Source organism: Eulemur rufifrons, chromosome 7 (assembly GCF_041146395.1).
Source record: "Eulemur rufifrons isolate Redbay chromosome 7, OSU_ERuf_1, whole genome shotgun sequence".
NCBI lineage: Eukaryota > Metazoa > Chordata > Mammalia > Primates > Lemuridae > Eulemur > Eulemur rufifrons.
In genome coordinates, this window is record NC_090989.1 from 152581425 (window position 1) to 152607954 (window position 26530).

General features: G+C 44.8%; 1 protein-coding gene across 2 annotated transcripts in view; it reads left to right on the forward strand.

Annotated features, from left to right (window-relative positions):
- KLHL18 (kelch like family member 18) overlaps nucleotides 1-24953 on the forward strand; it is a 51351-nt gene extending 26398 nt beyond the window's left edge. Inside the window, exons 2-10 of one of the 2 annotated variants that reach the window (XM_069475612.1) lie at nucleotides 2878-3008; nucleotides 4925-5065; nucleotides 9645-9843; nucleotides 12471-12631; nucleotides 14011-14147; nucleotides 15538-15760; nucleotides 18938-19042; nucleotides 20690-20801; nucleotides 21527-24953. In XM_069475612.1, coding sequence (XP_069331713.1) covers nucleotides 2878-3008; nucleotides 4925-5065; nucleotides 9645-9843; nucleotides 12471-12631; nucleotides 14011-14147; nucleotides 15538-15760; nucleotides 18938-19042; nucleotides 20690-20801; nucleotides 21527-21913 — 1596 coding nt within the window. In that variant the 3' untranslated portion in view covers nucleotides 21914-24953. Of the gene's footprint in view, nucleotides 1-2877; nucleotides 3009-4924; nucleotides 5066-9644; nucleotides 9844-12470; nucleotides 12632-14010; nucleotides 14148-15522; nucleotides 15761-18937; nucleotides 19043-20689; nucleotides 20802-21526 lie in introns of both variants that reach the window. The other variant, XM_069475611.1, reaches the window with a different exon arrangement.
- The last annotated feature ends 1577 nt before the right edge of the window (nucleotides 24954-26530 follow it).

The window sequence follows — 26530 nt, forward strand, 5'->3', positions numbered from 1 at the left end:
TCAAGTGATCCTCCTGCCTCAGCCTCCCAAGTGGCTGGGACTACAGGCATGTGCCACCACACTTGTCTAATTTTTCTATTTTTTGTAGAGATGGGGGTCTCACTCTTGCTTAGGCTGGTTTCAAACTCCTGGCCTCAAGCAGTCCTCCCACCTTAGCCTCCCAAAGTGCTAGGATTACAGGCGTGAGCCACCAGGCCCAGCCAATGTCTATAGATTGATACAGCACAATGAGTAAAAGAAAACCAACACCAAGGTATAGCACTGTGAAATTTCAGAACTATAAGAATAAAGAGAAAGTCCTAAAAGCTTCTAGAGAAAACAGTCGCATATTTAGGGTCAGTATTTAAAATGGCATGAGAGTTCTCAAAAGCAATAAACTAGAAGACAATGGAGCAATATTTTCAAAATTCTGACAAAAAAATATTCACAATTAGAAATTTTTAACCAGCTAAATTATCACTCAAGTTTGAGAGTAGTAAAAGCATTTTCAGACATATTGTGCATACGCCCTTTCTTAGGAAACTTTCCTAGAAGATACTTCCACCAGAACAAGTGAATAATGAAGAGGACTAAATGGGATCCAGGAAACAGGGTTCCAAGGTAGGTGAGGGAAAAGAAATTCCCAGAAAGATAGAGTTCCAGTAGCCAGTAGAGCTGTCTCAAGAAACAGACAACTAAAAAATAAAAAAAGAAGAAGGAAGAGACAACTGATAGAGAACCTGATTTGAACTTATTAAAAAGGAATTTTACGCTCCAAGGAGAATAAAAATTATACAAAAAAGGAAATATAATCATAGTATTCAGCATAGCTTGACTATAAATGATATATTTACATAGACCTAATAAAGCAACTCTTAATATCAATTTAACCAAAATTTGACTTAATTATATTGGAAGACAGAGGAGCATGTGTGGGGTGGTATTAATATATGAAGAGAAGGTATCAGGACAAATTCCTAATCTTTTATAATATGAATTTAATTAGTGATGTAATAGTTATGTTTTACATATAACATTAGTCCAAAATTTAGTGTCTTCAACAAGTATTTACTGTCTCTCAGTTTCTGTGGGTCAGGTGTTCAGAAGAAGCTTCCAGGTTTCTCCATGAGGTTGCAGTCATCTGAAGGCTCGACTGAGGCTAGAAGATCCTCTTCCAAGCTCACTCAGGTAGCTGTAGAAGGAGGCTTCAGTTCCTTTTTATATGAGCCTATCCTCAGGATATGTTATTTTTCTTCCCCTAGAGCAAGTGAGCCAGTAGAGAGAATAAGAGGAATTTCAGTGCCTTTTGTGACCCAGCCTTGAAGGTGACATACCATCATCACCTCTGCTATATTCTGTCGGTCATGTAGACCAACCCAAATATATTGTGGGAGTGGATAGCACAAGAGTGTGAATACCAGGGGACAAGGGTCTTTGGGGCCTATTTGGAGGCTGGCTACACATGTAATAACTAAAAATGAAAAATCAAGAAGTAATATATAGGAATATTATTTTAAAAGGTGAAGATAAGCCCCAGAAGAAAGAGGTTGCCCTTGGGAGCAGGAATCAGAGTGGAATCAGGGAAACAGAGACTGCTGGTTTTCATTATAAACCTTGTAGGACAACTTTAAGAAAGATATACATGTATTGCTGTGATTTTCTTTTTTTTTTTAAATTTATGAAAAACTCCCAAAGCAAGTATCTGTTTAATGTCCCCAACATTGGTAGTAGAGAAACACCTGGATTTTATGAGAAACAAATAGAATTTGAATATGATAAGGATCCTTTTGCATTTGAAAGATTGTGTATGTGATCTTTCAAGATAAAAATATCTTGACTGTTTAATATCTGGACTGTTAATAATATCTGGACTGTTTCCAGACAATAAACCTGAAGTTTAGTGAAAGAGGACAGACATAGTGACCGAACCTGAGCTAGAATCCTTAAGCGTGACGCAAAGAGATGAGCATCGGGTAGTGAGATGCTCTGGCATTTCACTAATATGGAACCTGAGGAAAGGAAAAAAGAAAAAAAAGGACAGTTTTATTCTTTCCGGAGTGTGGAAAATTCTTAAGTGGAAATGTTTGTATAGCTTGGAGCTATAAATGGCAAGGCTTATTGAAGGAAATAAACTTTTGGCAGATAATTGGAAAACACTTTATAGAATTCCTCAGGCTTAAGGGTGTGTTAGTGATGGTTTGATACAGATTAGAGAAAGAGTTGGCCTCTGTCCCTGCAGGCCACACACAGCACTGGCCAGTCCTCAGCACCAGTCCTGCCTACTGGCTGCTGCCAGGGTCATTTTTCCCAGATGAGCTCTGGGCTCCTTGCTGTCTACCACAGCCTGCTGGTGCCCAAGGACATCCCTCCACCCCAACATTTGAGCTCATGATGCCCACTCTGTCCTTGGTCCCCACACACACACGCTATTCAAGTGTGGTCTCATTTCTCTTCAAGTCTTCCTGTCACTATGTATTTACTCTTTTTGAGGAACATACTATTAGAAGCTCCAGCATTCTTGGACAGTTTGTTTTGTCTATTCCATCTGGTTTCTAATAAAACTGGGGTTGAGATGAAGTGTTAAGGGAATCAGATATTTGAGTTGGTGGAGGAGTTGAGAAGGGGTGCGTTGGGGACTGCCATATAAGTAAAAACTACTACTTGAAGCATTCAGGCTTACATTTTTTTAACCATTTTAACACCTCATTAAAATGTATTATTTACATTCTTCTCCTATAAGTGAGGATATTGAATTTAAAATACTTGAGAGTCTGCCCTGCCCTGGGATGCCTTTCAGTGCCATTGCAGTGGGCAGTGAGGTAAGCTGTGGAAGGGACAGGTTGGGTTTTTCTATTTGTGTTCCTCAGTATCTGTCTTTGTATTTTACTTTGCCTATAGATTGGGGACCACAAATTCAGCGCTCACCGGATCGTCTTAGCAGCCTCGATCCCGTACTTCCATGCTATGTTTACGAACGACATGATGGAGTGCAAGCAAGATGAGATTGTAATGCAAGGAATGGACCCAAGGTACTACATCCTACCATTAGGTTTCACAGGCTGCTTTCCAGGTGCGGTTTTAGCCTGTGCTTGGTACCATTCAGGGCCTGTAGTAGGACCCGATATCTAATGGCACAGCCCCACCACACATAATAGGTGATTAGTAAACAGATTAGAACCTCAGCCAGTGGCCTGAGATAGGGTTAAAATGAAGAGAGTTTTGATGCTATTTTAATCTACTATTAGAGTAACATATTTAGCAGGACCTAGATGTCAAGATATTTTTTTAAACTGGGGCTGGTACAAGGGCGGTGGTATGTTACTGTCTGCACTTTTCTGGTCTAGTCATTTTAGCTGGCAAAATAGTTCTTCAAATAAGTGCCTTCATTTACTTCCCTTCTCATCAGTCTAGAACAGTGTTGTCCATTGGAACTTTTTGCAGCAATAGAGATATTCTTTCTATTTATACTGTCCAAATTATAGCCACTGGCCACAGATGGCTGTTGAACACTTGAAATGTGACTAGTAGGACTGAAGAACTGGGTTTTAAATTTTATTTAATTTTAATCAATTTATATTTAATTTTAAATAGCCATGTGTGGCTAATGACTATAGTATTAGACAACACAGGTTTAGAAAGTGCCAGATATTATGGTTATTCAATGGATCAGAAAACCGGAGACCGAGACCAAGCCAATAGTCAGTTGTTGCCTAACCTCTTAACCTCATAGTGGTAAAAACTAGTGGAAAAGGAGCTAGGAGACTGTATGGTACCCTTTGGATGATTGAAGGTGATCTGCTCCAGTACATGAAGAGGGTTTATATAACAAATGCAAGATAGAACTCTCTGAGGTCAGCTACTTGTAAGGAAAGACACAGAAGTGGGTCTCCAAGGGCAGTTGTGTACTCCTTCTCTCTGAGGTGTGTGTCTGAAAGAGCCATGATAATCCCATGTATAGTCCTGGTGCTTCACTTAACAAAAATTGACTGAACATCTCTGATGTGCACAGCTCTGGGCACTGAGGTATAGCAGTAAGAAAACAGCACCCCTTCTCATTGTGCCAACTTTCTAGTAATGGGGATCTGGTAATAACCAAATACATGCATGGAATGGCTGGGAGTGAAAGTAATGTGAGAAGGTAAATCAGAGTAAAGGCTAGACAATGATGGTGGGGGTTTGTGCTATTTCAGGGTGAACAGGGAAGGCGTCTGTGGTGGGGTGGCATTTGAGCCAAGATCTTAATTGAAGTGAAGGAGTGAGCCATCTGGGGGAAGAGTCCTCCAAGCAGAGGAAGCAGCTAGTGTAAAGGCCTGGAGGTGAGAATGTATTCAGGATGTTAGAATAGAATGAGGAAGGGAAAGAGTGGAAGGTGAATGAGGTCAGACAGATGGAGAGGGGCCAGACCACACACAGCCATATAGATGGAATTTGGATTTCATTCTCAATGTGAATTGGAAGCCAGAAAAAATGTTTGACATCTCATTCTAGAAATTGACCCCAAAGAAGTAGTAATTCAAAAATATTGTAATGGTAATAAGATGGTAATAGCTATTATGCTTACCAATAAAGGAAATAGATTATACCATATTTACATGTTGAAATATTATATAGCAGCCACTAAAAACAATAAACATGACATTGTAGCAACATGGAGAAGAGCTTGATAAGTATTTTATGATCATATCCATATAATTCATGCATGCAGGTAAATAGGGACTGAAAATGAACTTAGAAAAATGACCATGGTTGATTTGGACAATGAAGACAACTTAGTAGAATGAGTTTTTGGCTGTGGTGAAGTGGTTATTCAGTTTAGATAGATTCTCAAGGGCATAGGCTAAATGGATTTTAGGGCTGGGGCCCATATGTTCTCCAGGTAGTAAAGTCAGTTCACTTGGGGCCTGGTCTCTTAAGAGTATCTCATGGCTTTCCCTCTTTCCTCTAGTGCCCTGGAGGCTCTGATCAACTTTGCCTACAATGGCAACCTTGCCATTGACCAGCAAAATGTGCAGTCACTGCTGATGGGGGCGAGCTTCCTGCAGCTGCAGAGCATCAAAGACGCCTGCTGCACATTCCTCCGAGAACGGTGAGGTGATGTGGTGGGCCTGGCCGATGTAGCGGAGCATGACTATTTCATTTCTGGAATTCCTTGCCAGTTTGCTGAGTCCTTGGGGGAATATAGAGTTTTATGAAGGGAATGAGCTGGAGAATCCTGGGAGATTACTGTGCAGAAATGACATTTCTTAAAATCAGCATCAAGCAGTGACCATTTCTTTGGGATCAACCCTTTCGGAACATGATTTACATAGTCCTGCCTCCTTTCTCCCTTTGCTTGACGTGTACCTCATCTGATCTTCTCTCTGCAGTCTGACCAGCCTAGACTAATTAAGCTGATATCTTATAAGGCTAATTTATTCAGTGTTTCTTCACTGTTCCATAGCCACCTCCATCATTGCTTAAATACTTCCTCTGCTTGAATTTCTTAACCTTCCTTTTTATCCTTCAGCTCTTTAAAAGCCCACCCAAATTTCACCTCCTAGAATTCTCTATCCCTCCCCGCTAATCCCCTAGGAGCAATCATTGTCTACTCTTTAGAGTAAGGACCATGGATTATACCCCCACCTATTTTCAGTGCTTGGCAATGGGCCTCATGGGTCTCCCGTGGCCTTTTAACTGAGCAGATAAGAAGGCTTTTCCTCCCCCATCAAGAGACAGAGCTCTTAGTCATAAGGTAAAGGCCTTTAACCACCAGAGATTTGTGGGTAAGTGTTATTGCTGGGCCACACACAGGCAGGGAGCAACTGAAACAGCACCCCTATGTCTGTGATGCTCTCCCCCACCCAACCTCCACCTGAGCCTACTCTGATCACCAGGTTTCTGGTCTGAAAACCAGCATTACTCCTGAGTCAGATCTGCCCTCCTGAACCTCATCCCCTCTTAGAGATGACCTCCCTCTCCCCCATTCTTGCCCACCAATCCAGTTCACTCAGTAGCTCTGTGGACCCCGTCTGCTGTCCACATCCTGCCCATGGTGCTCATGGTAATCAGAGAGCAATGCTGTGTGTGCCACTAGTCATAATACCCATAGTAATGATGCCTTAACTGCAGGGGCCGCTCCCTGCTGGGTACCAGGTGAATGCTTTCATCTTGAGATAAGTGGTACTGTTCCCAGTTATGCAGATGGAGACCTTGTAGTGAGAGTGCAGCCCCAAAGCCTGGCTTGTCACTGCCCTGGGATGCCTTCTGGGGCAGGCTGGAGGGGTGCACATGGGAATGTGTGGAACACATAGTCTTTTGTACTCATTTGTGAGCTTCTAAGACACAAACTGGACTTAGTTCCCACAGAACTTGTAGAATGGCTTTCTGACTAAGTAGGCACCGTGGAAGGATTAAGTTGACTATCCTTACATCTTCACCAAGGGACAACAGCTCCACCTAGGGGCTTTTGAGGTTATCCCTGTCAACACTAGATCCAGACTCTATTACATCTAAAAGATGCTTAGAAAAGTGACTTTTAGACCAGTGCAGTTTTTACATACACCAGTAACATTTTAGAAACAGATACTTAAACATAAAGCCTGATGTTTTGAGTCTATCCTTGACATTTTTTTCATTCAGCCCTGTAGGACCCCTTTTAAGACCTAGACCCTCACCTCATTCCTGTCTTTATTTCCTGCCACAGGCCCCAGAGGCTTGGCTTGCTTTCTGTTTTCTTTCCAGTAGTTACCATCGCTACCACTGTTCCTTGTAGTCATTCTCCCTGAGCCTAGCTGCAGAATGTGGTGGGGTCTCCCAGCTCCCCACTTACTATGTGCCCTTAAGGACAAGCACATGTGCACTTCATTTCAAGGTTTGATCGCCAGCAACTTGAGCAGTAATGAAAAAGACAGGACATGACAGCACAGAGAAGCTGCGATGCCATCAAAGTTCATAGAGCAATAGTTCCTGAGGCCAGTCAGCCTATTAGATCTTTAGCCTGCTGGTTTTTTTTTTCCCCCTGAGGCTAGGGTTGAATTTTTCTTATGGCCCTTTCCCCAGCCTTCAGATGTATGGACTTTCTTGCTTTTAGGCGAGCACTACAGCTGTGTATTTTCTAAAACTCTTCTCTCAGAGCTAGATCGGAACATCAAATATATCAGTGAATCAAGGCAATAACATGTTTAATTCAAGTCACTGATAAAAGCCTCTGATAAAAAGCATTACATCTTATGCAGCCTGCTTGCTTACAAAGTCAAGCTATGTCAGCAAGGAAAAAGGTTGTGAAGTAGCCGATGAAAGATGTGGGTCTCTATCTACCCTTTGGGTTTATTTTCCCTCCTTTCTCTCTTCTACTCCTAAATGGGCCCCTTTCCTATGTGGCAGCTCTCCCTCCTCTTTCCCCACCAATTACCTCACAAACAGGCTTTTCACATCCCATCCTCTTGGATGTGAAAGCCCAGTTCAGTTGAGAAGGTGTGTTTTGGGCTCAATATTATACCAAGCCAATCAAAGACAGCCAAAGATATTAATAAGATACAGGAATCCTAACCTGAAGAGAGGATGGAAATGAATGCCAATAGCTACGTTGATATCCTTTCCCATGTCTTTGGACTCTATCCAGCTCCCAGTCTGTAGCATTTTGAATCCTCTTGGGTTGATGTCAAAAGGATAGGGAACAGTGACATTATGCTATAGGGGCCCAAGAAAGGCTTATCCTCATTTCTGCCTTCTATTTGCAAAGCATTTTAACAAATGTCATTCAATCACCATAAGTGCTTTAGGAGAAAGGCATTATTTGACAGATGACTGAGCTGGCACTCTGATCTTGAGCCCTGTATTTCTCACTGGCCATACTGCCTTGCCTATGTGTTGCTCCCTGCTCATGTTTCCTTGGCATTTGGAAATTCACATAGGTTTCCAAAGTAATGGACAAAGCAAGTTCAGGCTGGAATTAAACAACTATATAGAATTTTGACTAATCATAAAGCCAGCCTTTTAGTCCCTGGTGGGCCTGCTGCTGCAGACAGTGGTGACTATTGCTAAGTAATCATAACTCTGTGCCTATAAACTGAAATCAATATGGGGGAAAAAGAGAAAAACCATTGTAATGAAGGAAAGTAAGCCTGGGCAATTTTTAATCTGGTAAATACCATCTCCTTTCACAGATTATTAGTTACAAAATCAAAATAAGAAAAGGTCCATTCCCTAGGGTCTGCTGCTGTCACCAAGATTTCAGAACCACACTGGGTTCATTTGGAATTTTCTCAGATGAAATAGTAATAAGAAGACAACCGTAATAAAAATTAAAACAGCAGCTAACTTCATACCAGGCACCATGCTGAGTGCTTTTGCCTACATTCTTACATAATCATGGCTGCAGCCCTAACAGGTGGGTAGTTGTTGTCATCATCTTTTTTAGGTGAGGAAATTACTGACAATTGTGAGAACTTAAGAACACACCCAAGTTGCCCAGTTAGCATCAGGGCTAGGATTTACCCCTGGTTTCCCTGGTCATGATCAGTGTAGGTCTGCTTTGGTTCTTGTAGGAACATGTACAAGAGGCCTGGGTTCAACCTCAGCACCACTACTTGCTTGTTGAGGGACTATGGGCACATTTTTTGGTTTCTCTGAGCCTCAGTTTTCCATCTATAAAATAAGAGCAATTACTGTTTTGCAGCGTTGTTAAAAAGATTCTGGAGAATGTGTAAAAAAGGCCTAGCAAAGTATTTGACTCACTGATACTGCTAAAAAAAAAAAAAAAAATGATAGCTGCTGCTGTTTCTGAATGTCTGAACAGTTAGACCCATGGAGCCTCTTTCTGTCTAAAAAAGTATAAGGGTCCCAGTGTTAGAGAAGCCATCTCTCCACATGTTTTAAACTCTTATTCTACAATTTCAATGCCTTCCTGTGACCAGAGGTGGAATAGTGCCTGGACACTCAACGAGGAACATCAGCAGTGGAATGTAGCAAACAAGTTTTCCATTACATGCTCTCCTGTTCTTCTTTCCAGATAGCTACTTCACAGCTTCCCACAGAGCTTATTCTACCTCGATACATGGAACACCAGGCCCAAGAGGCAGGGACCTGCGAGGATAATCTGTCTGTCTGTCTGTCTGTCTTTCTTTCTTCCTTTCTTTCTTTCTTTCTTTCTTTCTTTTTTTGAGACAGAGTCTTGCTCTGTTGCCCGGGCTAGAGTGCCGTGGGGTCAGCCTAGCTCACAGCAACCTCAAACTCCTGGGCTCAACCAATCCTACTGCCTCAGCCTCCCGAGTAGCTGGGACTACAGGCATGCACCACCATGCCCAGCTAATTTCTTTCTATATATATTTTTAGCTGTTCAGATCATTTCTTTCTGTTTTTAGTAGAGACGGGGTCTTGCTCTTGCTCAGGCTGATCTCGAACTCCTGACCTCCAGCGATCCTCCCGCCTCGGCCTCCCAGAGTGCTAAGATTTCAGGCATGAGCCACTGCACTCGGCCAGGATAATCTTTCTTAATCTTATCTTTAGAAGCCGAGTCCCACGAAGGTGCACTTGGTGTCACACAGGGAGTTTCCTTTAAAGCTGAGGACAAAATTTGTTTGTTTTCCCTCTGTGGCTCTACCCAGAACCAACATGAGAATGATCAAAGATAACATTTTTTCTTCCTCTAATTTTTTTTTTTTTTTCATCTTTTCTTGTGCAAAAAGGCTTCATCCAAAAAATTGCCTGGGTGTGCGCCAGTTTGCTGAGACAATGATGTGTGCTGTGCTGTATGATGCAGCCAACAGCTTCATCCACCAGCACTTTGTGGAGGTATCCATGTCGGAAGAGTTCCTGGCCCTGCCCTTGGAAGATGTGCTTGAGCTAGTGTCTCGGGATGAGCTGAATGTAAAATCAGAGGAGCAGGTATGTGAGCACGCTGGCAGCCTGTGCAGGTTGCTTGAGATGCTGATCTTTTTAATTATTGTTTTCTATTAATTTTTTTTAACAAAGTTCATGCAGCTGTTGTATATTATGGGGTTTTATTATATCATATGTATTTTTCCTGAAAAATTTTTATGCATTTTAGTGTCCAAATGATATTCTATTGATTTTTATCAATCCTACTTCCCTTATTCTTGGACATTTGGGTTATTTCCAGTATTTATTATTAGGAAGAATGCTGCTGTGAACTGGTAATAGCAAGTATAGATAACTTTTTGAAAGAGTCTTGGCCAGGTGTGGTGGTTCACGCCTATAATCCCAGCACTTTGGGAGGCTGAGGCAAGAGGATTGCATGAGCCCAGGAATTCAAGACCAGCCCAGGCGACATAGTGAGACCTGTCTTTATGGGGGAAAAAAAATAATTAGTGCCAGCCACTCAGGAGGCTGAGGTGGGAGGATTGCTTGAGTTCTGGAATTTGAGGCTGCAGAGAGCTATGATCACACCACTGTACTCCAGCCTGGGCAACAGAGTGAGACTGTTCCTGCCCCCTCCAAAACCAGAAAGAGTCTTTTTCTAAAGACAAGCAGAATATTGGGGCAGTCACAGAGGGGAATGTGAAGTCAAGAGGCATTTGCTTTTTTAAGTGAAAGAAATTACAGCATATTTGACTGCTGATGGGAATTTTCCAAAAAAGAAGGAAGAATTGATAATGTAGGAGAAAGGGGAGAATAGTTGTTGGAATGATGTTCTGGAGTGAGAGAAAACGGAGTCCAGGACATAAGGGGGTGTGTATTTGATAGGAGCACAGGCCATCCGCATCCACAGCAGCAGGAGGGAGAACAGTGTGCACACAACCAGATACAGGGGGAGGGGAAGGGAGGAAGGGAGATGCTGGTAGGTTCTAATTGACATTCTCTTCTGATTTGTTTCTGTTTTCTCAGCTGAGAGTGAGAATGAGGGAGGAGTGTTAGAAATTGAGAAAGATGAAAAGGTATGAAATAGTTTTCTAGGAAAGGGGGAGAGTAAATCGACAGTGCTAGGGAAATGGAGAGGGCTTGAAAGGAGGCAGGACCTGATGATATTAGTAGTTACAAATTTTAAATAAACTGGTCAGCGCTGTTGTGTGTTTTCTGTCAGCCACATATACTGGTACAGGTGCAGAATAGGGGATAAGTTGAGTTTAAAAAGCTGGACTTCACCAGGTTAAAGATTTTTTTTTTCCAAGTGAATGTGATTAAAGGAGATAGGAGCATGGCATGGGAATTGAGGGCACCTGTGTAATAACCCGTGGAACCCATACTGGATTTGAGAGGTATGTAGGGAGCTGAGAATGGGGTGGTGGTGTCAAAAAGCTAATTGGAGTCAGTTACTGAGCTGGAAGGATTGGAGGTGGTGGTCCAGGTAAGCATATTTAAAATTATGGAAGAGGTGAAGCTATTGATGATGCCAGGGGATAGTCATCATGGAGAGTGAAGCCATTGGCAAAGCAAGGTTTGGGCGATCGTAGGGTCCTCTCTAAGAACAAAGAAGACAGATCTTCTTGGAGTGGTCGAGAAAGCATAAATGAGAGTATAGGGTGTTAGTAGCCAGAAAGGAGCGAAGGATAAGCCTTTCTGTTCAATAAAGGTGTGTGCAAGTTGTCTTAAGGGGATAGTGAATAAATGTTATTTTGGACTGAGGGTGGCTAGGGCTGGCAGTGAAGGGCGTTGAATGCAGGGGTCCAGAAGTTTGGACCTGGCTCTGTAGGCACTGGGAGCATCACTGCTGCAAAGCTGATTGGTTGCGAAGTCTAACCAAAGGCAGAGCAGCTTGGGATGTTTGAAATCAAGAGTTGTGGCCTGCCGTGAGGAGCCCTAGGCTCTACGAGGCAAGCATTGGGACATTAGTCCCAATTCAGCTAATTTTCTGAATGTCTGAAGAGCCCCCACCCCTAAATATTAGTGACCAGTAGAAAAGTAGACCCTGAGCTCAGCAATATAGCCACTGTGATTTAGAGGAAAGAGCCTCATTCCAGGAACAAGATGTCCTGTCCCTAGCTCTTCCAATAATTAATATGACTTGGGGCAGCTCACATTTATTTGAGTGATATATTTTGTAAGGGCTGTATGGTTTTAGAGGGAGACATCCTTGTGGCTGAAGCCATTAGGAAAGGCTCCTTGGAGAATATGGATCTTGAACCAGGCCTTAAAGATAGAGAAGTGGGTTTAGATGAAGAGAAAGAGATGAGAGGGTACTTTTCGGTGAGAGGGACAGTGTGAACAGGGGAACCAGCCCAGGCTGGCTATAGAATGGAGGGTGGTGGAGGAAGTTTGGAGGGGTTAAGTTACAGGGGCAGCAGGAAGAGAAATGCATTTTGTTGTGATGCAGAAAGGAATAAGGTGCCATTGATGGTTTTTCATTAGGTAGTCATAATCGTAATGAAAGCCAGGAAGCTGTTACAGTAACATAGGAAGTGAAGAGAAATCAGGGATTCAGGATAACAAATAGGGGGAAACATTGATGGGCCCAAGGGATAGCTTCAGTACAGTAAGTAGAGGGATTGAGGGTACAGGGCTGTGGCTTCTGGGTGGGAGGAGTTGCTGCCAGAGCTTCCACTCTGTCGTGGCAGGTCTTTGAAGCTGCACTGGCCTGGGTCAGATACGACCGGGAGCAGAGGGGACCCTGCCTGCCTGAGCTGCTGTCCAATATCCGCCTGCCCCTTTGCCGGCCCCAGTTCCTGTCAGACCGAGTGCAGCAGGATGACCTGGTGCGTTGCTGCCACAAATGCAGGTGAGTGAGGGTGGACCTGCACAGGACAATGCCAAAGGTCTGGGCAGAGAGGAGGACTTGGCCACCTGTTCCAGTTCAGGGGAGGAAGGATTTGGAGTAGTCACTCTAATTCATGGCACACAGATTGGTCTGCCCTCTGGGCAGGAAGAAGCTGGAACAGGCAGCGTTAAGAGCCCGAATCTTACACCTTGGGCAGAGAGATTGCTATGTGGGAGCATTAAGGCAGAAGAGGCTTTCCTCCCCGGAGTTATCTGAGGATTTTCTATCATCTTCATCCACTGAGCTATTTATAAGTGTAAAGGCTGTAGCCTGCCCTGACCCATCCACACCAGTAGCTCATGTGGTGGTGTGAAGGGTACTTCCTGAGGCTCCTCACACTCTTCAGTAAATATCAGTGCCCTAGCCTCTAGTGGGTGTGGGCTTTACATCTACAGTGGTAGGCGGGGGGCAGGGGGTGGGGGGACGTGTTTACCAGCACATCAAGCTTTTACCCAGAGTAAATCAGTGAAGATATGGTGCGGCAGAGCTACCAAAACTGTTCGGCCCTATAGGAGGATCATTATAAAAGTAGAACAACAGAGAAAAATGTCCATCCTCCTTCAAATTGCTTATCATATGCACAAGAACAAAATATTTTTTCTCTTTTACTGATAAAATTTTTACACATATTCAGCTCTCTCCTTTGTTTTCCACCCCTGGTTGGGATCAGCAGGCTTGGGAGGAAGTAGTGCCTGTCAGTGGCAGGTGGTGTGAAGGTGTATGGCTGGTGGTAGCTGGGACCCTGCGACCAGAGTCTCAGGGGTGCTGTTGAGGAGTTTAAACTTTATTCTGTTGGCAGGGGTAGCTACTGAAGGTTCTTAGAAAGACAACTTGGACTAAAGTGAGGAGGGTGGGATGGAGGAGCAGGCTGGAGGCACAGACATGCATCAGGAGCTGTTGGCTGTTGCTGCCACAGTCAGTATAAGTGAGAGGTGATTACTTGCAGGGTAGCAGCCATGGTGCGAGCTAGGGGTGGAAAGGAAGAGCTAGGTCTGAGTTGCCACAGGGTGCAGGCTGCTTGTTGAACCTCCCCAGCCCAGCATTTTAGCTGCCACCCTGTTTTTCTCATGTTTGGTCTGTGCCTGTTAGAAGATACGCATTCTGATTATTGTAGGCAAGGTGGGCTCTGCTCATCTTGCCCCTATAATTTTGAGCATGTCTCAATAGCTGTGTATGATTTCCCCAGAACTCATCTGAGTTCTTTAAGGCCAAACCCTCCAGAAGCCTTGTCCTCCCAAGTTTGCACTGCCATTGGGGGTTGGGGAGCCAGGCTTGGAAGTGCAAATGTGGACCAAGTTGGGAGGATACCTCCTGTCCTAATATCTTGCACCTTATTCCAGAGACCTGGTAGACGAAGCAAAGGACTATCACCTCATGCCAGAGCGCCGGCCCCACCTGCCAGCTTTCAGAACTCGGCCACGCTGTTGCACATCCATTGCTGGGCTTATCTACGCTGTGGGGGGCCTCAACTCAGCAGGTATCTTGCAACTCCTCTTTGTAGAGCCCTGTCTTGGGCTCTGTGGATGAAGAAGCACCAAACAAACTAGCCTGGCCCTCTGGTTTTTCTCCTTTGTGCTATTACCACATTCGCCCCTCTTGATTTTATATCGTTGCTCTACAGATAGAGCATATCCTGTATCCATACCATTGAATCAGAATATCAGTGCTAAAAACGCCTTTTAGAAATCCTTGAGGCCCAGCCCTCTTACCTTACAGATGAGGAAATAGAAGCCCAGAGAACTTTCACTGTATTCATACAGGTTGTTTTTGGCAGAGCAAGAACTAGAACTTAGGTGTACTGGTTCAGGAACCAGCACTTTTACCCTAATATCACATTGGTTATAGCATCGACTCTGCCCTGGATAGGACACAGACCTAGGTCTGCTACCAGGCTATTCACATTTAGTAATATGAACCTCTGGTGTTAGACTGTGAGAATGCCCCCAGGAGGAGGCATATTATCCAGATACACAGAGTCTGCCACTATCAATAATACTTTTCACTCTTCACCCCCTGCTTCCTATGAAACACTCACATGTTTTACAATCCATGTGTTATTGGCTACTCTTGTGTCATACAGTCAGGTTTTCAGGAAAGCTCCATGAGCCCCCTCCTCTTCTGGGGGAGTTGGCGGGCAGGCCTGGGCAGTTTTGTTTGTAAATGAAGGTTATGAGAGGTGATGGGTACTAGTCTGCTGCTTGTTAATCTTATGACCTGGAAAAGGTAAGTAGTCAAGTCAGCGTACGCTGGAGTGTGGCAAGTGCTAAGTGCGCCAAAGCAGCATACAACAGGGAGGGGAATTTTATTTGATCTTCACAAAAACTTGTCAAAAAAGGTAGGGTTGGAATTTTATCATTCCTTGCTACTATGACTACTATTTTTTGAACACTGAGTATATATTCTAGAATCATGCTAGATGCTTTACCTATTATATCATTTAATCCTCATGGCAGCTCTGCCGTAAAGATTATCTCCACATGTGAAACAGAGGATGAGGAAACAAGGCAGTCCACTAGACAGTCGGCATTGGAGCTCATGCCTTTCCCTCTGGGCGTGCCTCCCACATTGAGGAAATATTGTGTCCATTTGCCTTTATCTTTGGCTTTAAGCAGGTGGAGTACCTGATTGTAACTGAAAACTACCCTCTCTAAAAAGTAAGTGCCTCCTGTCCAATTCTGATTTTCCTTAAAGAATTAGGTTTGAGATTATCATGGCTGAAATGTCTTAGTGGGCCCTTGTACCTTGAATAATTCTGTGGGAAGAGCTAATAGAATGAAGTCAAATGTTCCATATAATCAATGCCCAATAGCTGTGATCTAAACTAGTGGTCTCATTTGTTTTAATTTGAGTAGCAAATTTTTATGCAGGTGATTCCCTGAATGTGGTGGAAGTGTTTGACCCCATCGCCAATCGCTGGGAGAAATGCCATCCCATGACAACAGCCCGCAGCCGCGTTGGCGTGGCTGTAGTGAACGGGCTTCTCTATGCCATCGGGGGATATGATGGCCAGCTACGGCTGAGCACTGTGGAGGCCTACAACCCAGAGACGGACACATGGACCAGAGTGGGGAGCATGAATAGCAAGAGAAGGTATTCTGGAAGCCACGTGCAACCTGAGCATACACACTGAGCATCTGGGGAGCGCCATGCTAGACAAGCAGGGGCACATAATAAAGTAAAACACAAGCTTTGGCCTGGGAATTTCCTGCAGCCAGGCCAGCCACTGCCGGTACCTCCTGGGAGCGAGCCTCCACCTGCCTAAAAGTAAAATACCTGCCTTGTCCTTTGAGGAACTTGGGGAGACGAGACATGGACATGTGGAAGTTGTATTGTTATTTAAGTGCCAGAAAATGTGTATTGTGGAAGATTCGAGGAGGGAGAGAAACTGGATTGGAACGTCTGGAAGATTTCAGGGAAGAGGTGGGATTAAAGTTGAAACTTGAAGAATTAGGAGGATTTACCTTTATTAGCGATAAAAGGAAATCCAAGGTATTCTTCTGTATGCTTTCCTTCTCCTAGGACTCTCCCCTACACATGTGCTTTGACTACCCAGGGGGTGTATAAACCAAAGCATTGTTCTTTACTTCAGGGTCGGACACATTTTCTCAGACAGGAACACATAGGTATTTGCAAGGAGGGCGGAGTTTGTATGTCACTCAACACATGCCAGCTACCTGTTTCCTCCACCACTTGCCTGCTCACATTGTCTGAATAAGTGGGATTAGAGGACATCATTTAGCCCTCTTAGTACTGAGGTGACAGGTGACATCTTTCCTTAGGTCAGACGCGTGGTGGAACAGTCAATCACATGCTTGGGCAGTGGGAGAGCCGATGCTGCTTGAGGTGGGAGAGGAAAGTAGTCCCACGCGCCTATCCATTTACCCCGGACAGTTCTGCATGTATCTTTTACATATTGAGCTTCCTTGACATATGCCTAATTTCAGAAGAGAAAAGTTACCTGCATTTTTTTTGTAAGGGGTAGTTTGAAAACCACTGGACCAGCTTCTCTTTAAGGACATTTCTGCTTTGTAATTCTGTGATCTAAGTATTTGCCTCACAGACCTCTCACTGGCCATGCTTCAGGGTCTCTACTTGTAAGTGCATGTGGTGAGGGGAGGTCAGGGGACTGCACATGTGGTGAGGAAGAAGAGTTAGTGTGGAAGTCCTGTGCCACGTAACAGCATCCTGGCCATGATGCACATGTTCCTCATGCAGCAGTGTTAGTATATGGACATGAGCTGGGAGGGATCTGCCTTTGTACCAAAAAGACCAGATTCACAAAGGATCAAAGTAGGTTTGTTTTGGAAGGGAAAAAAATATGTATATAAGATCTGTGTCTCTCAAGAACACTCTTCACAGTTCTTTCCTCCTGCCATCTTTACTTTGGTGCTTCCCCCTTCTGCTTTGGATACTTTGCAGCTTTCTGTGATTAAGTGATTCATTGCTCCATGTCCCCAACCACGAGTACCTTTTTTGCTCTGACTGCATCAGTTGTCCTTCCTTGTGTGTCTGCTCTGGGCCACTTCTTTGCTTTGATGTCACCGGGTTGGATTGTTGTCTTGGAGAAAAGTCATCTGAGTATTCTTTTCCCTCATTGTGGTTAATGCCCTGTTATTAGCAGCATGGGACCCAGCTCCATTTTATCCCTTTTAAATTACAGGCTACCTTAAAATGTTCTTAGTCACTTCTCTCCCGACATCCCACACAACTTTCTGTCCTGCTGTTTAGTGACATCCTCCATTCTGCCATCTTTCTTTCCCTTCTCTGCCAGTGTTCCAGGCCATCTCCATGGAGTTTTCTTACACTGGGCTATTCCAGGCCACACTGATCAACTTTTTCTCTTATCTCTTCATGCTTGCCTTTACACTTAGTTGATAGTTAATCTCATACAGTTTTGTGGCACCTCTTAATTCATTCTCATGTTGTTGTTGAACACCTTTATTATTATTTAATTTTTATGTTTGTTTGTCCACAAGGATAGTAGTCATATCTAGTAAATTTGTGATCTTGCCTAAGGCAAGTCTCTCTCCTCTTTCAGGCTGGCTCAGGGGATCTGTTATCATGTCTCTCAAAGGGACCAGTTTGATTTTACTATGGACACTTAAAGGCGGCAGTAAGCCTTGTATATTTTATTTTCCTGTTTGTTAGATACCCAGATTCATTTTTAATCTTCTCCAGCATCAGGTATGAAAATTGAATCGGGCAGCTTGGCATTCATGCTTAATCAAATAGGACAGCTTAGCATTCGTGCTTAATTTCTCATAAGGCTTTGTGTAGAGCAAAGATTACATGATTCCATCAGACCCATGGGTCTTTGATATTAGGAGAGCTTGGCATGGTGAGGAGTGGGGGAGTTGGGTTTGTCTCATTTATGTCTGAGGTGTGCCTCCCTGGGCAGACTTGAGGAAAGACCCTTGCCTCCCAACTCTGTACAGTGATTGTGGTGATCCTTGCAGGGTGTGCTGAGGGTTGAAAATACAAGTGTAGAGTACCTGACACATATAGTAAGTATGCAGCAAACAGGAGCTGTAGCATCATCCACTAAGACAAAGTAGGAGTCACGCGTGTAATGAAAACACATCTGTTAAGCTTTATAGTGAATCAAATGGAAAAAATCAGAGGTAACACAATAAACATATATATTGAAGGCTCATTGTGTGCAAGACACTGAACTAATCCTGTGGGTGTCACACGGATGAAGAGCCTTTTCCATCTTCAAGGAGGTCCCCACTTGTTAAGAGGTGGCAGATGGACTCCTGGTACCCTATGGTGCCAGAAAATCAGTGCCTTGTGGTCAGGGGCTGTGGCTTGCTCACCACACTAAACTTAGTACCTAGGACAGCATGCCTTTGAGTGGCCAATAAAAATCTGAACAACTATGACAAGTGCTGTAATAAAGAAAGAAGCTAGTCTGGAGTGTGGCATTGGGAGAAAATAATTCATGTTGAGGGTTGGGGGAGAGCGAGAATTTGATCTGGGCCTTTAATGTAAATTAGATCCTCAGCATGGTGAAGTAGAAGGTGAGCATTTCAGACAGTTCAAGGACTCAGAGAGTAGGAAGAGGAGATAGCCCAGGGCAGAGGGGTTAGGAGGCAGGAGGAACCAGAGGGCAGCTTCTGTCACCTCAGTTTTACACCTTTACTTAGCACATACCTGAGTCTGTTCCAGAAAGAGGCAGTTGATAGTGAGGTTTATTTCTCAGTAGGCATGAGAGACTGCCCCAGGAAGTCTGAGGCCCACTTGAGATGACAGCTGTATCTGTTTCAGTGCCATGGGGACAGTTGTGCTGGATGGGCAGATCTACGTCTGTGGGGGCTACGATGGCAACTCTTCCCTCAACTCTGTGGAGACCTACTCGCCTGAGACAGACAAGTAAGGAATCTAGCTCCCGTGGGGCAACTGGAGCTTATTAAACAGAGAGTATAAAAATTGGAACTACAGTTTTTTATTTAAGCTTCTTGATGGTAGAGAATGTCTAACCTTTTTTCCCCTGTAGTACATTGCATATAGTCGGTATTTAATAACCCTTGGTTAAATGAATGAATGATTAAATAAATTTTTAATACAAATAGCCTATAGAGATCCTTGGAAACACCTATCTAATGGTCTGTACCTTTTAATGGGAATGCAGGCGAGAGAGGATAAGAAGTAGATAACAGCATTGTTCCAAAGTGGGTAGGATATGATTTTGAAAAAAGGGAAAAAAGTTATAGTCAAATAAGCTTGGGAAATGTTGGTGTCTTTACTACCAGAGTCCTTGTCTTACCATAATATAGATTAACATTTTAAAGGTTCTGAAAAATTCTGCAGTAAAGAACCCTGTTTAACCTTATGTTTAACCTGTCACCATTTTGTGGGACTATTTGTAGAATACTCTTTCAAAAATACTGACAAGGTTAGCCCAACTTTTTCATTTCAGCGTTTGAATTCTTTCATATTATGTAAGAATATATGAGCAATAGTTGAATGGACTCATCAGGATACTTTTAAGCTAATATTCTTTTCAGTCAACCAGGCAGCAAGCTGGGTGTCCAAGATCCTTTAAGGAGCTCGTGGTGTGGTGGGGCCACAGATGCATCATGATCCTCCTACTGTGGGGGCCTGTGTCAGGAGCTCTTGGGCACAGAGTGAGGAGCGCCTTCACCTTCCTGAGGGTGGTGGGGAGAGGCAGGGTGGCAGGGATGACTTCTGAGGTGACACCTGTAATGGTAGCTAGTGCGAGATGCTCCTCACAGGCAGGGAGACAGCAGGGAGAGAGGCTCACATAAGTGCTCACTGTGATCGAGGACAGCAGTGATCATCTCATGGGCTACAGCACAGAGTGTGAAAGGGAGACAGAGCAGGTGTGGGTGGTGTGTGGTATGGGTGAAGCTGGAAGGTACATGAGAACTAAGTGGTGAAGAACCACATTAAGGAACCTGGACTCTGCCTTAGGGGAGACAGTGAGGAGCCACTGGAGGGACATGGTGCAGCCACTGGAGGAGTGATCCCTCTGGCTGTGTGGGGCCAGGACAGGAATGGTCTGAAAGCCAGGCCACCTGTAAGGACACTGTTGCAGTGGTCCAGGTGAGAGGACAGAGCTAGGGCATTGGTAGGGAGGATGGGAATAAGCAGTGACTAGGAGGCAAACCAGCTAGGACTTGGGGACCACAAGAATGTTGAGGGTATGGGAGAAGACAAAAAAATGACTGAGTCTTATCAGTACAGCAGCTAGATAGCTGATGGTCCCATTAACAAGACCAGGGAGTGCAGAGGAGGAGCAGATCCTTAGGAGAGAGAGGCCTCATTTGAGGCATGCTGATTTTGAGCACTCACGAAGGTGAACCAAGAAGACAAGCTATGGATCTGAAGCTCAGGCAAGAGGTGGCAGCCAGAGAGAGCTGTCAGCAAAGGTGGCGGGAGAGGTGGTAAGAGGTGTGGAGATGTGCAGCACAGTTCACCGAGCCCTGCTGAGCCGTCTTGGGAATACAGAAACACTGAATCTCATGCCTCCCTTTCTTTTTTGACTCTTTCCTAAAGGTGGACAGTGGTGACCCCGATGAGCTCGAATCGCAGTGCTGCTGGGGTTACAGTCTTTGAGGGCAGGATATATGTTTCGGGCGGCCACGATGGTTTGCAGATCTTCAACAGTGTGAGTCTGGGCTCCTCCTGGGCTAAGGGCACTTATTCCTTTCATCTTTGAGAGTTACTTTGAAAGACAGTTGTTTGAAAAACTTCAGCCTTGCCACTGCTGGACAAAGCATCATCTAGTGAGGTTTCAAGCCATCTACTGCATCTTCTGAAATTCTCAACTTCCACAGAATGGGAGCCAGGGTACAGAAAGGAGGGCCAAGGTGTAGTCACCCCTCCCACCTCCACTACCACCCTGTTCAGCTGTCCATCAAATGCTGCATTAGAGCTTGTGAAATTCCCACCCAAAGTAAGTCAATTGTAGACAAAGTGTGAATTTGCAAACAGTTGTATTCCTATGAATAATTTGTTTGAAATTGCATTTATTCTTAAAAAATAGCTCAACAAAGTCAGTCAGTGCTGTAGTGGCAAGCACTCTGGACAGATTACAGGAGACCCAGCTCATCCCAGCTCTGTCACTACCTAGCAGTGCATCCTTGGGCACAGCCTGTATTTATTTCCTTAAATGCAAACAGAAAAGCTTAGGTGAGGTAACCTCTCTGCCAGGAGCAGGCATGTAGCCGAGGGAATGGTCTTAGAGCCAGGGCACACTCTGGCAGAACTCCTTGTCCCCAGGCCTCCAACAGGAGTCTGACATCAAGTGGGCCACTGTGTCCTGCAAGGTCACCCCATGAACTAAGCTTTGACTCTGACTATTCTATACCTGTGCTTCTCTCCCCACTGCAGGTGGAGCACTACAACCACCACACAGCCACCTGGTACCCAGCAGCTGGCATGCTCAACAAGCGCTGCCGGCATGGAGCCGCCTCCCTGGGAAGCAAGATGTTTGTTTGTGGGGGCTATGATGGCTCTGGCTTCCTCAGCATCGCCGAGATGTACAGTTCTGTGGCAGACCAGTGGTGCCTGATAGTACCCATGCACACACGCCGGAGCCGGGTCTCCCTCGTGGCCAGCTGTGGGCGCCTGTATGCTGTGGGGGGCTATGATGGACAGTCAAACCTGAGCTCGGTGGAGATGTATGACCCAGAAACGGACCGCTGGACATTTATGGCCCCTATGGCGTGCCATGAGGGAGGGGTCGGTGTGGGCTGCATCCCTCTCCTCACCATCTAAGGCAGAGGGTGGGATGTGGTGGGGTGGGAATCTGGTACAGACATACATAGGCGCTTCCTTGCAGGAACAATCCCTCTCAGGAGAGGTGGTGGACCAGAAGATGGGGTGAAATGTGAGCTTGCCAGACATACAGTTTTTCCAGGTGCTTAAGTCTTCCTTCACTGACCTTCAGGCCTGGGTCATCAAGATGCACAGCACAGGACAGGACAAAAGCCCCTCTGGGTCCCGCAGCTGGTGATATGGAAGTGTTTTGCTGGTCCACATGAACACTCCATCCAAGCCCAGCTCCCACCCACCGTGACTCTGTGGGCCACCCATTTGCAGAAGGACTTCCAGCTGATGCACCTCCTTGCCTGCTTGTTTTCCACCCACATTGTGGCCAGTTTGCCGTGGGGAAGCTGCAGTGGCCAAGCCTGTTGGAAACTGTGGGGTATAACTGGGCGAGAAAGGGCACCCTCTAAATGTTCTTACTGCCTATGATGATGCAGCTAAAGCAGTGTGCTGGCTACACACAAGCATGTTCCATCTTCCATTGTAGGGCACAAAGGATTTTGTTCTAATCACCGGTAAGCAGGAAATATAGAAGTTTTACCCATGTCTAACTTTGGGATTTTGGTGAGGTCTTTTTCATCTTGACCAGGAGAAACAGAAGGGAAAAAAAGATACTTGAAAGAAACTGAAAGAAATTTAAACAAGAAAACACACTTGAAAGAAACTGGAAAGAAAAATACTTTTTTTTTATGTGAACATATTTTGCAGGAAGAAAAAAGCATAAAAGACACTGAAGGCAAATATGTTTAAATGGAAAACCGTCCAACATGAGAAGGGCGGTGTCCACTCCACATTCGGATCCCAGGGTACTGAGGTCTTGCACAGCACTTGGGGTTCCCTCTGAGCCCCGGTGTGCCTGGAATCAGTACATCTCAAGTGGTCCTGTAGCAAGGTGCTCATGGGGTTTGTCTTCACACCCGCCGTCAGGGGACCTTTTTAATCATAGGCTTAGCAAGCAGCCATTCTTCTAGGTGGGAGCTCCCAGCTATAGCTGGGGGCTCCAGATGTCCCTGTGATTACCTCCCACTGCCACTGCAGCACTCACTCAGATTGCCCACTGTCACTTACATTCCTTCCCTTTTTGACCAGCAGGAAACAGCAGGTCTGGCCAGAATCTCACTCGCCCATCTATCGTCCTTGGATGATTTTCCTCATTGTGATACTTCTGGGGCATATCTGCACCTCTATGAACCTAACCAGGGGCTTTCTCCTCCTACCAGCCATGGGCTGGCTTGGTCTGGTAACCTTGCCTGCCCTGCCATTCCACTGCTTCTCCATCCAGCCGCCAATTCCAGGGGTCTGGCTTCCCTCCAGCCCTTGGAAGACTGACCAGCAAGGTGGACCTTCACATTCAAGTAAAGCTTGCTTTATGACATAAAGAACTAAAGGCTAAAAGGATCTGCTGCTGCAAAGAACAGATTTTATATTTCTTCCTCTAATCTTGGCAAATGACCTCTTAAAGAGACACCATACTCCTTCCTCCTTCTCCCTGGATGGGACCTTAATGTAGCACAGCAGGACCCAAAGAGGAGGACCTTTTCTATTACCAGTGCACTGGGCAGTGGGACTGTCCATAAACTGCTGCTGCCAAAATCTGGTTTTCTAAAATTCTTCTAGTAGAGACTAAAAGAGGATACAATTCCTTTAACCCAAGACTGGGTCTTAGGGTCCCAGTCTCCACCTGGTCGGTCCTTTGCTGCCTGCGTGGGGTGGCCTGGAAGCCTGTTCAGAAAGGCACAATGTGGAGCCTGGGGTGTGTCCCCCACCCGAGGACTGTCAGGTTTACCAGCGTGTGCAATCACCATGTATTCAGAGGAAAGTACCTTTGTTACCTGCAACTTAGGAGCTGGGCCTCTCCTATAAGCACTTGAAAATGATTTATTTTTATTTTAAAAGACTGAACAATCTAATATCTGATACAGTTTAACCTGGGCTCATGGTGGAGTTCCAGCATTTCTCCCCCTCTGCTTTGCCTATAGAGGTAGACTCAAAAGGAGGTTGGGATCTTCGTTTCCTGTAAGGAGTGTGTCAGTGCTCTTATTGTTACAAGCCCCTTTCTTATTTGAATCAGCACTGATGAGCCTGGATTGTGAAGGTATTAAGAATTGGCCAAGCAGGATGGCTCATGCCTGTAAACCTAGCACTCTGGGAGGCTGAGACAGGAGGATCGCTGGGGAGTTCAAGACCAACCTGAGCAAGAGTGAGACCCCGTCTCTACTAAAAATGGAAAAAATTAGCCAGGCTAGGTGTCATGGGCCTGTAGTCCCAGCTGCTCAGGATGCTGAGGCAGAAGTTGGAGGGTGCAGTGAGCTATGATGATGCCGCTGCATTCTAGCTCAGGCAACAGAGTGAGACTCTATCTCAAAAAAAAAAAAAAAAAAAGTCATTGGGCTACTTAGTGGACCTCACTGGATTCTTAGGATGCTGGCCCAGATTTTGCTACCAGGGATGATAGATCATTTTCCCATGGCCTGCTGGTCTTGTAGTGGCCTTCCTGAGTCCACACCTACCTCCTGGTATAGAAGTTACACTGCTGCACCTGAGGTCAGTGTTGCCAAGTAAGATCAAGCCAGTGCTTTAATCTGGGCTTTGAGCACAAGTGAGCGAACACCAACATTTTCACATACTGCCCGGTCGGTTCCTCAGTCTGATGGTGAATGGCTGTTTGCACATGGCTGGTCCAGCTCTTTGGTATTGGAGTCTTTCCAATAGCCCCATGAAAAGACCCAAGGATATTGTGAAAAGGATGTAACAAGGAGATAGGGCAGACATTGTGCTCACTGGGCCTTGGGGTCTAGCCCAGCTCTGAGCAGAGGACTGTGATGTTCGCTGTCCTTGAGTGTTTCACCTTCTTGGATACACATAGAGCCTACTCTTCTAGATTTCATCTGAAATCACAGCCAGATGGGAGCCGAAGACCAACCTCTTGACCACAAAGATATGACTAGGGGGGAATCTCCCCCAATTTATTGTTTCCCAGAAAATCTTATTTCCTTTTATTTATAGAATGCATGTCTTTTGTGTTAAGAAACCAAAGAAAAATAAAGAGAACACTTCTAATAGCTCTTGCCCTTTCCTGATTTATTTTTTCAATATTAGAAGTAAATCATATTTTTATTGTGATTCACTGAAAGAACATATTGGACAAAATTGGAATATTTCTATGAAAATAAGGGAAAAACCAGATGTACAGCAAAAGTAGTCTGTGGAGAGATGTGTGTATTTTATAAGAATTAGTTCTGGTACAAAATATGCAAAGACTTCATTTGCACATTGCTACTTCATATTTGCTCCTGTCTAGGTTGCCACTGCTCTTAGATTTCCCGTTTTCTTCTCTTGCTGCCATAAAACTCCAGAGTTCCCCAATAGAATATGGCTGGCCTGTTGACTGCTGGAACCAACACTTCCAGCTCCATTTTTGTGCTCTAGGCCAAAGGTGCTTTAACTCGGATGCACATGAAAGTCACTGGAAAAATTTTAAACCACAAATTCATTACCAGGTCCCCCTCCAGAGACAGATTCCCTAGGACTGGAATGCAGTTTGGCACGCTGGTATAGGCAAGATTCCTTGATGATTTGTATGCTCACCAGTGTGTGAGAACTGGACTCCTGTCTTTAGTTTCCACTTCCCCAAATATAGCTGTGTTCCAGATCTGCCCCCCTAAGATTACACACTGGTTAATGTGGTTGTGGATGTTGGGAAACTCTTCAGTCACACTTTTCCAAAAGTCAGCCTGTGGTTAGTCTCATCTATTGGGTAATGATTATACTTTTGGATGGCAACTTTATTTTTAAGTTTTTGGAAGCTATATCACTCCCACACACACCCCACCAGCACATGTTTCACACATAAACACTCTGTCAGTTAATTCTCACTTGGTCCTCTCAGTAATCTCCACGGAGCTGATAGCATAGCTCATTTCAGCATAAGCAAACTGCCTCAGAAAGGCCAAATAACTGACCTGACTCATCAGCTAACTGGTGTTATTGTCAAAAATTGAGACCAGATCTCCACACTCACAGACTAGTTTGCCTACGGGGAACAAAGTCTTGGATCTGTGAAGCAGCTGGTCCATCCAGCCTCCAGGTTCATTGGGTGGAGGTCTGCTGCCCAACGCTGGGGTGGACCTTGGACACAGACTAGGCAGTGAGGGGAAGATTATAGAAGTGGACGCCTCTGTGCTAAAAAGAGGTGGCTGGACTCTGTAGGTTCTGCCCTGTGGGAGAAAGGTCAGATGCTTATAAAGTAATAACAGCCCTTTGCATGTATCCTACACCTCACTGATCATAACCAAAGAGCCCCATGAGTGAAGAGTAAACTGGGGAGCCAAGTTAGACTCATCTGTTTGACTTTCCATTTCTTTTTTAATTTTTCTTTCTTTCTTTCTTTTTTTTTTTTTTTTGTTCTGTGTTTTTCTTTAGACTCCTCTCCCCTCACAACTAAGCAGCAATACCCACTCTTCACCCAAAAGTCCAGCAACTGCTGGTTTTTTCTGCTGCTCACAATAACATCACACAACCAAAAAAATTATATGGGAATTGCTCAGTTCTCATAGGAATTATCCC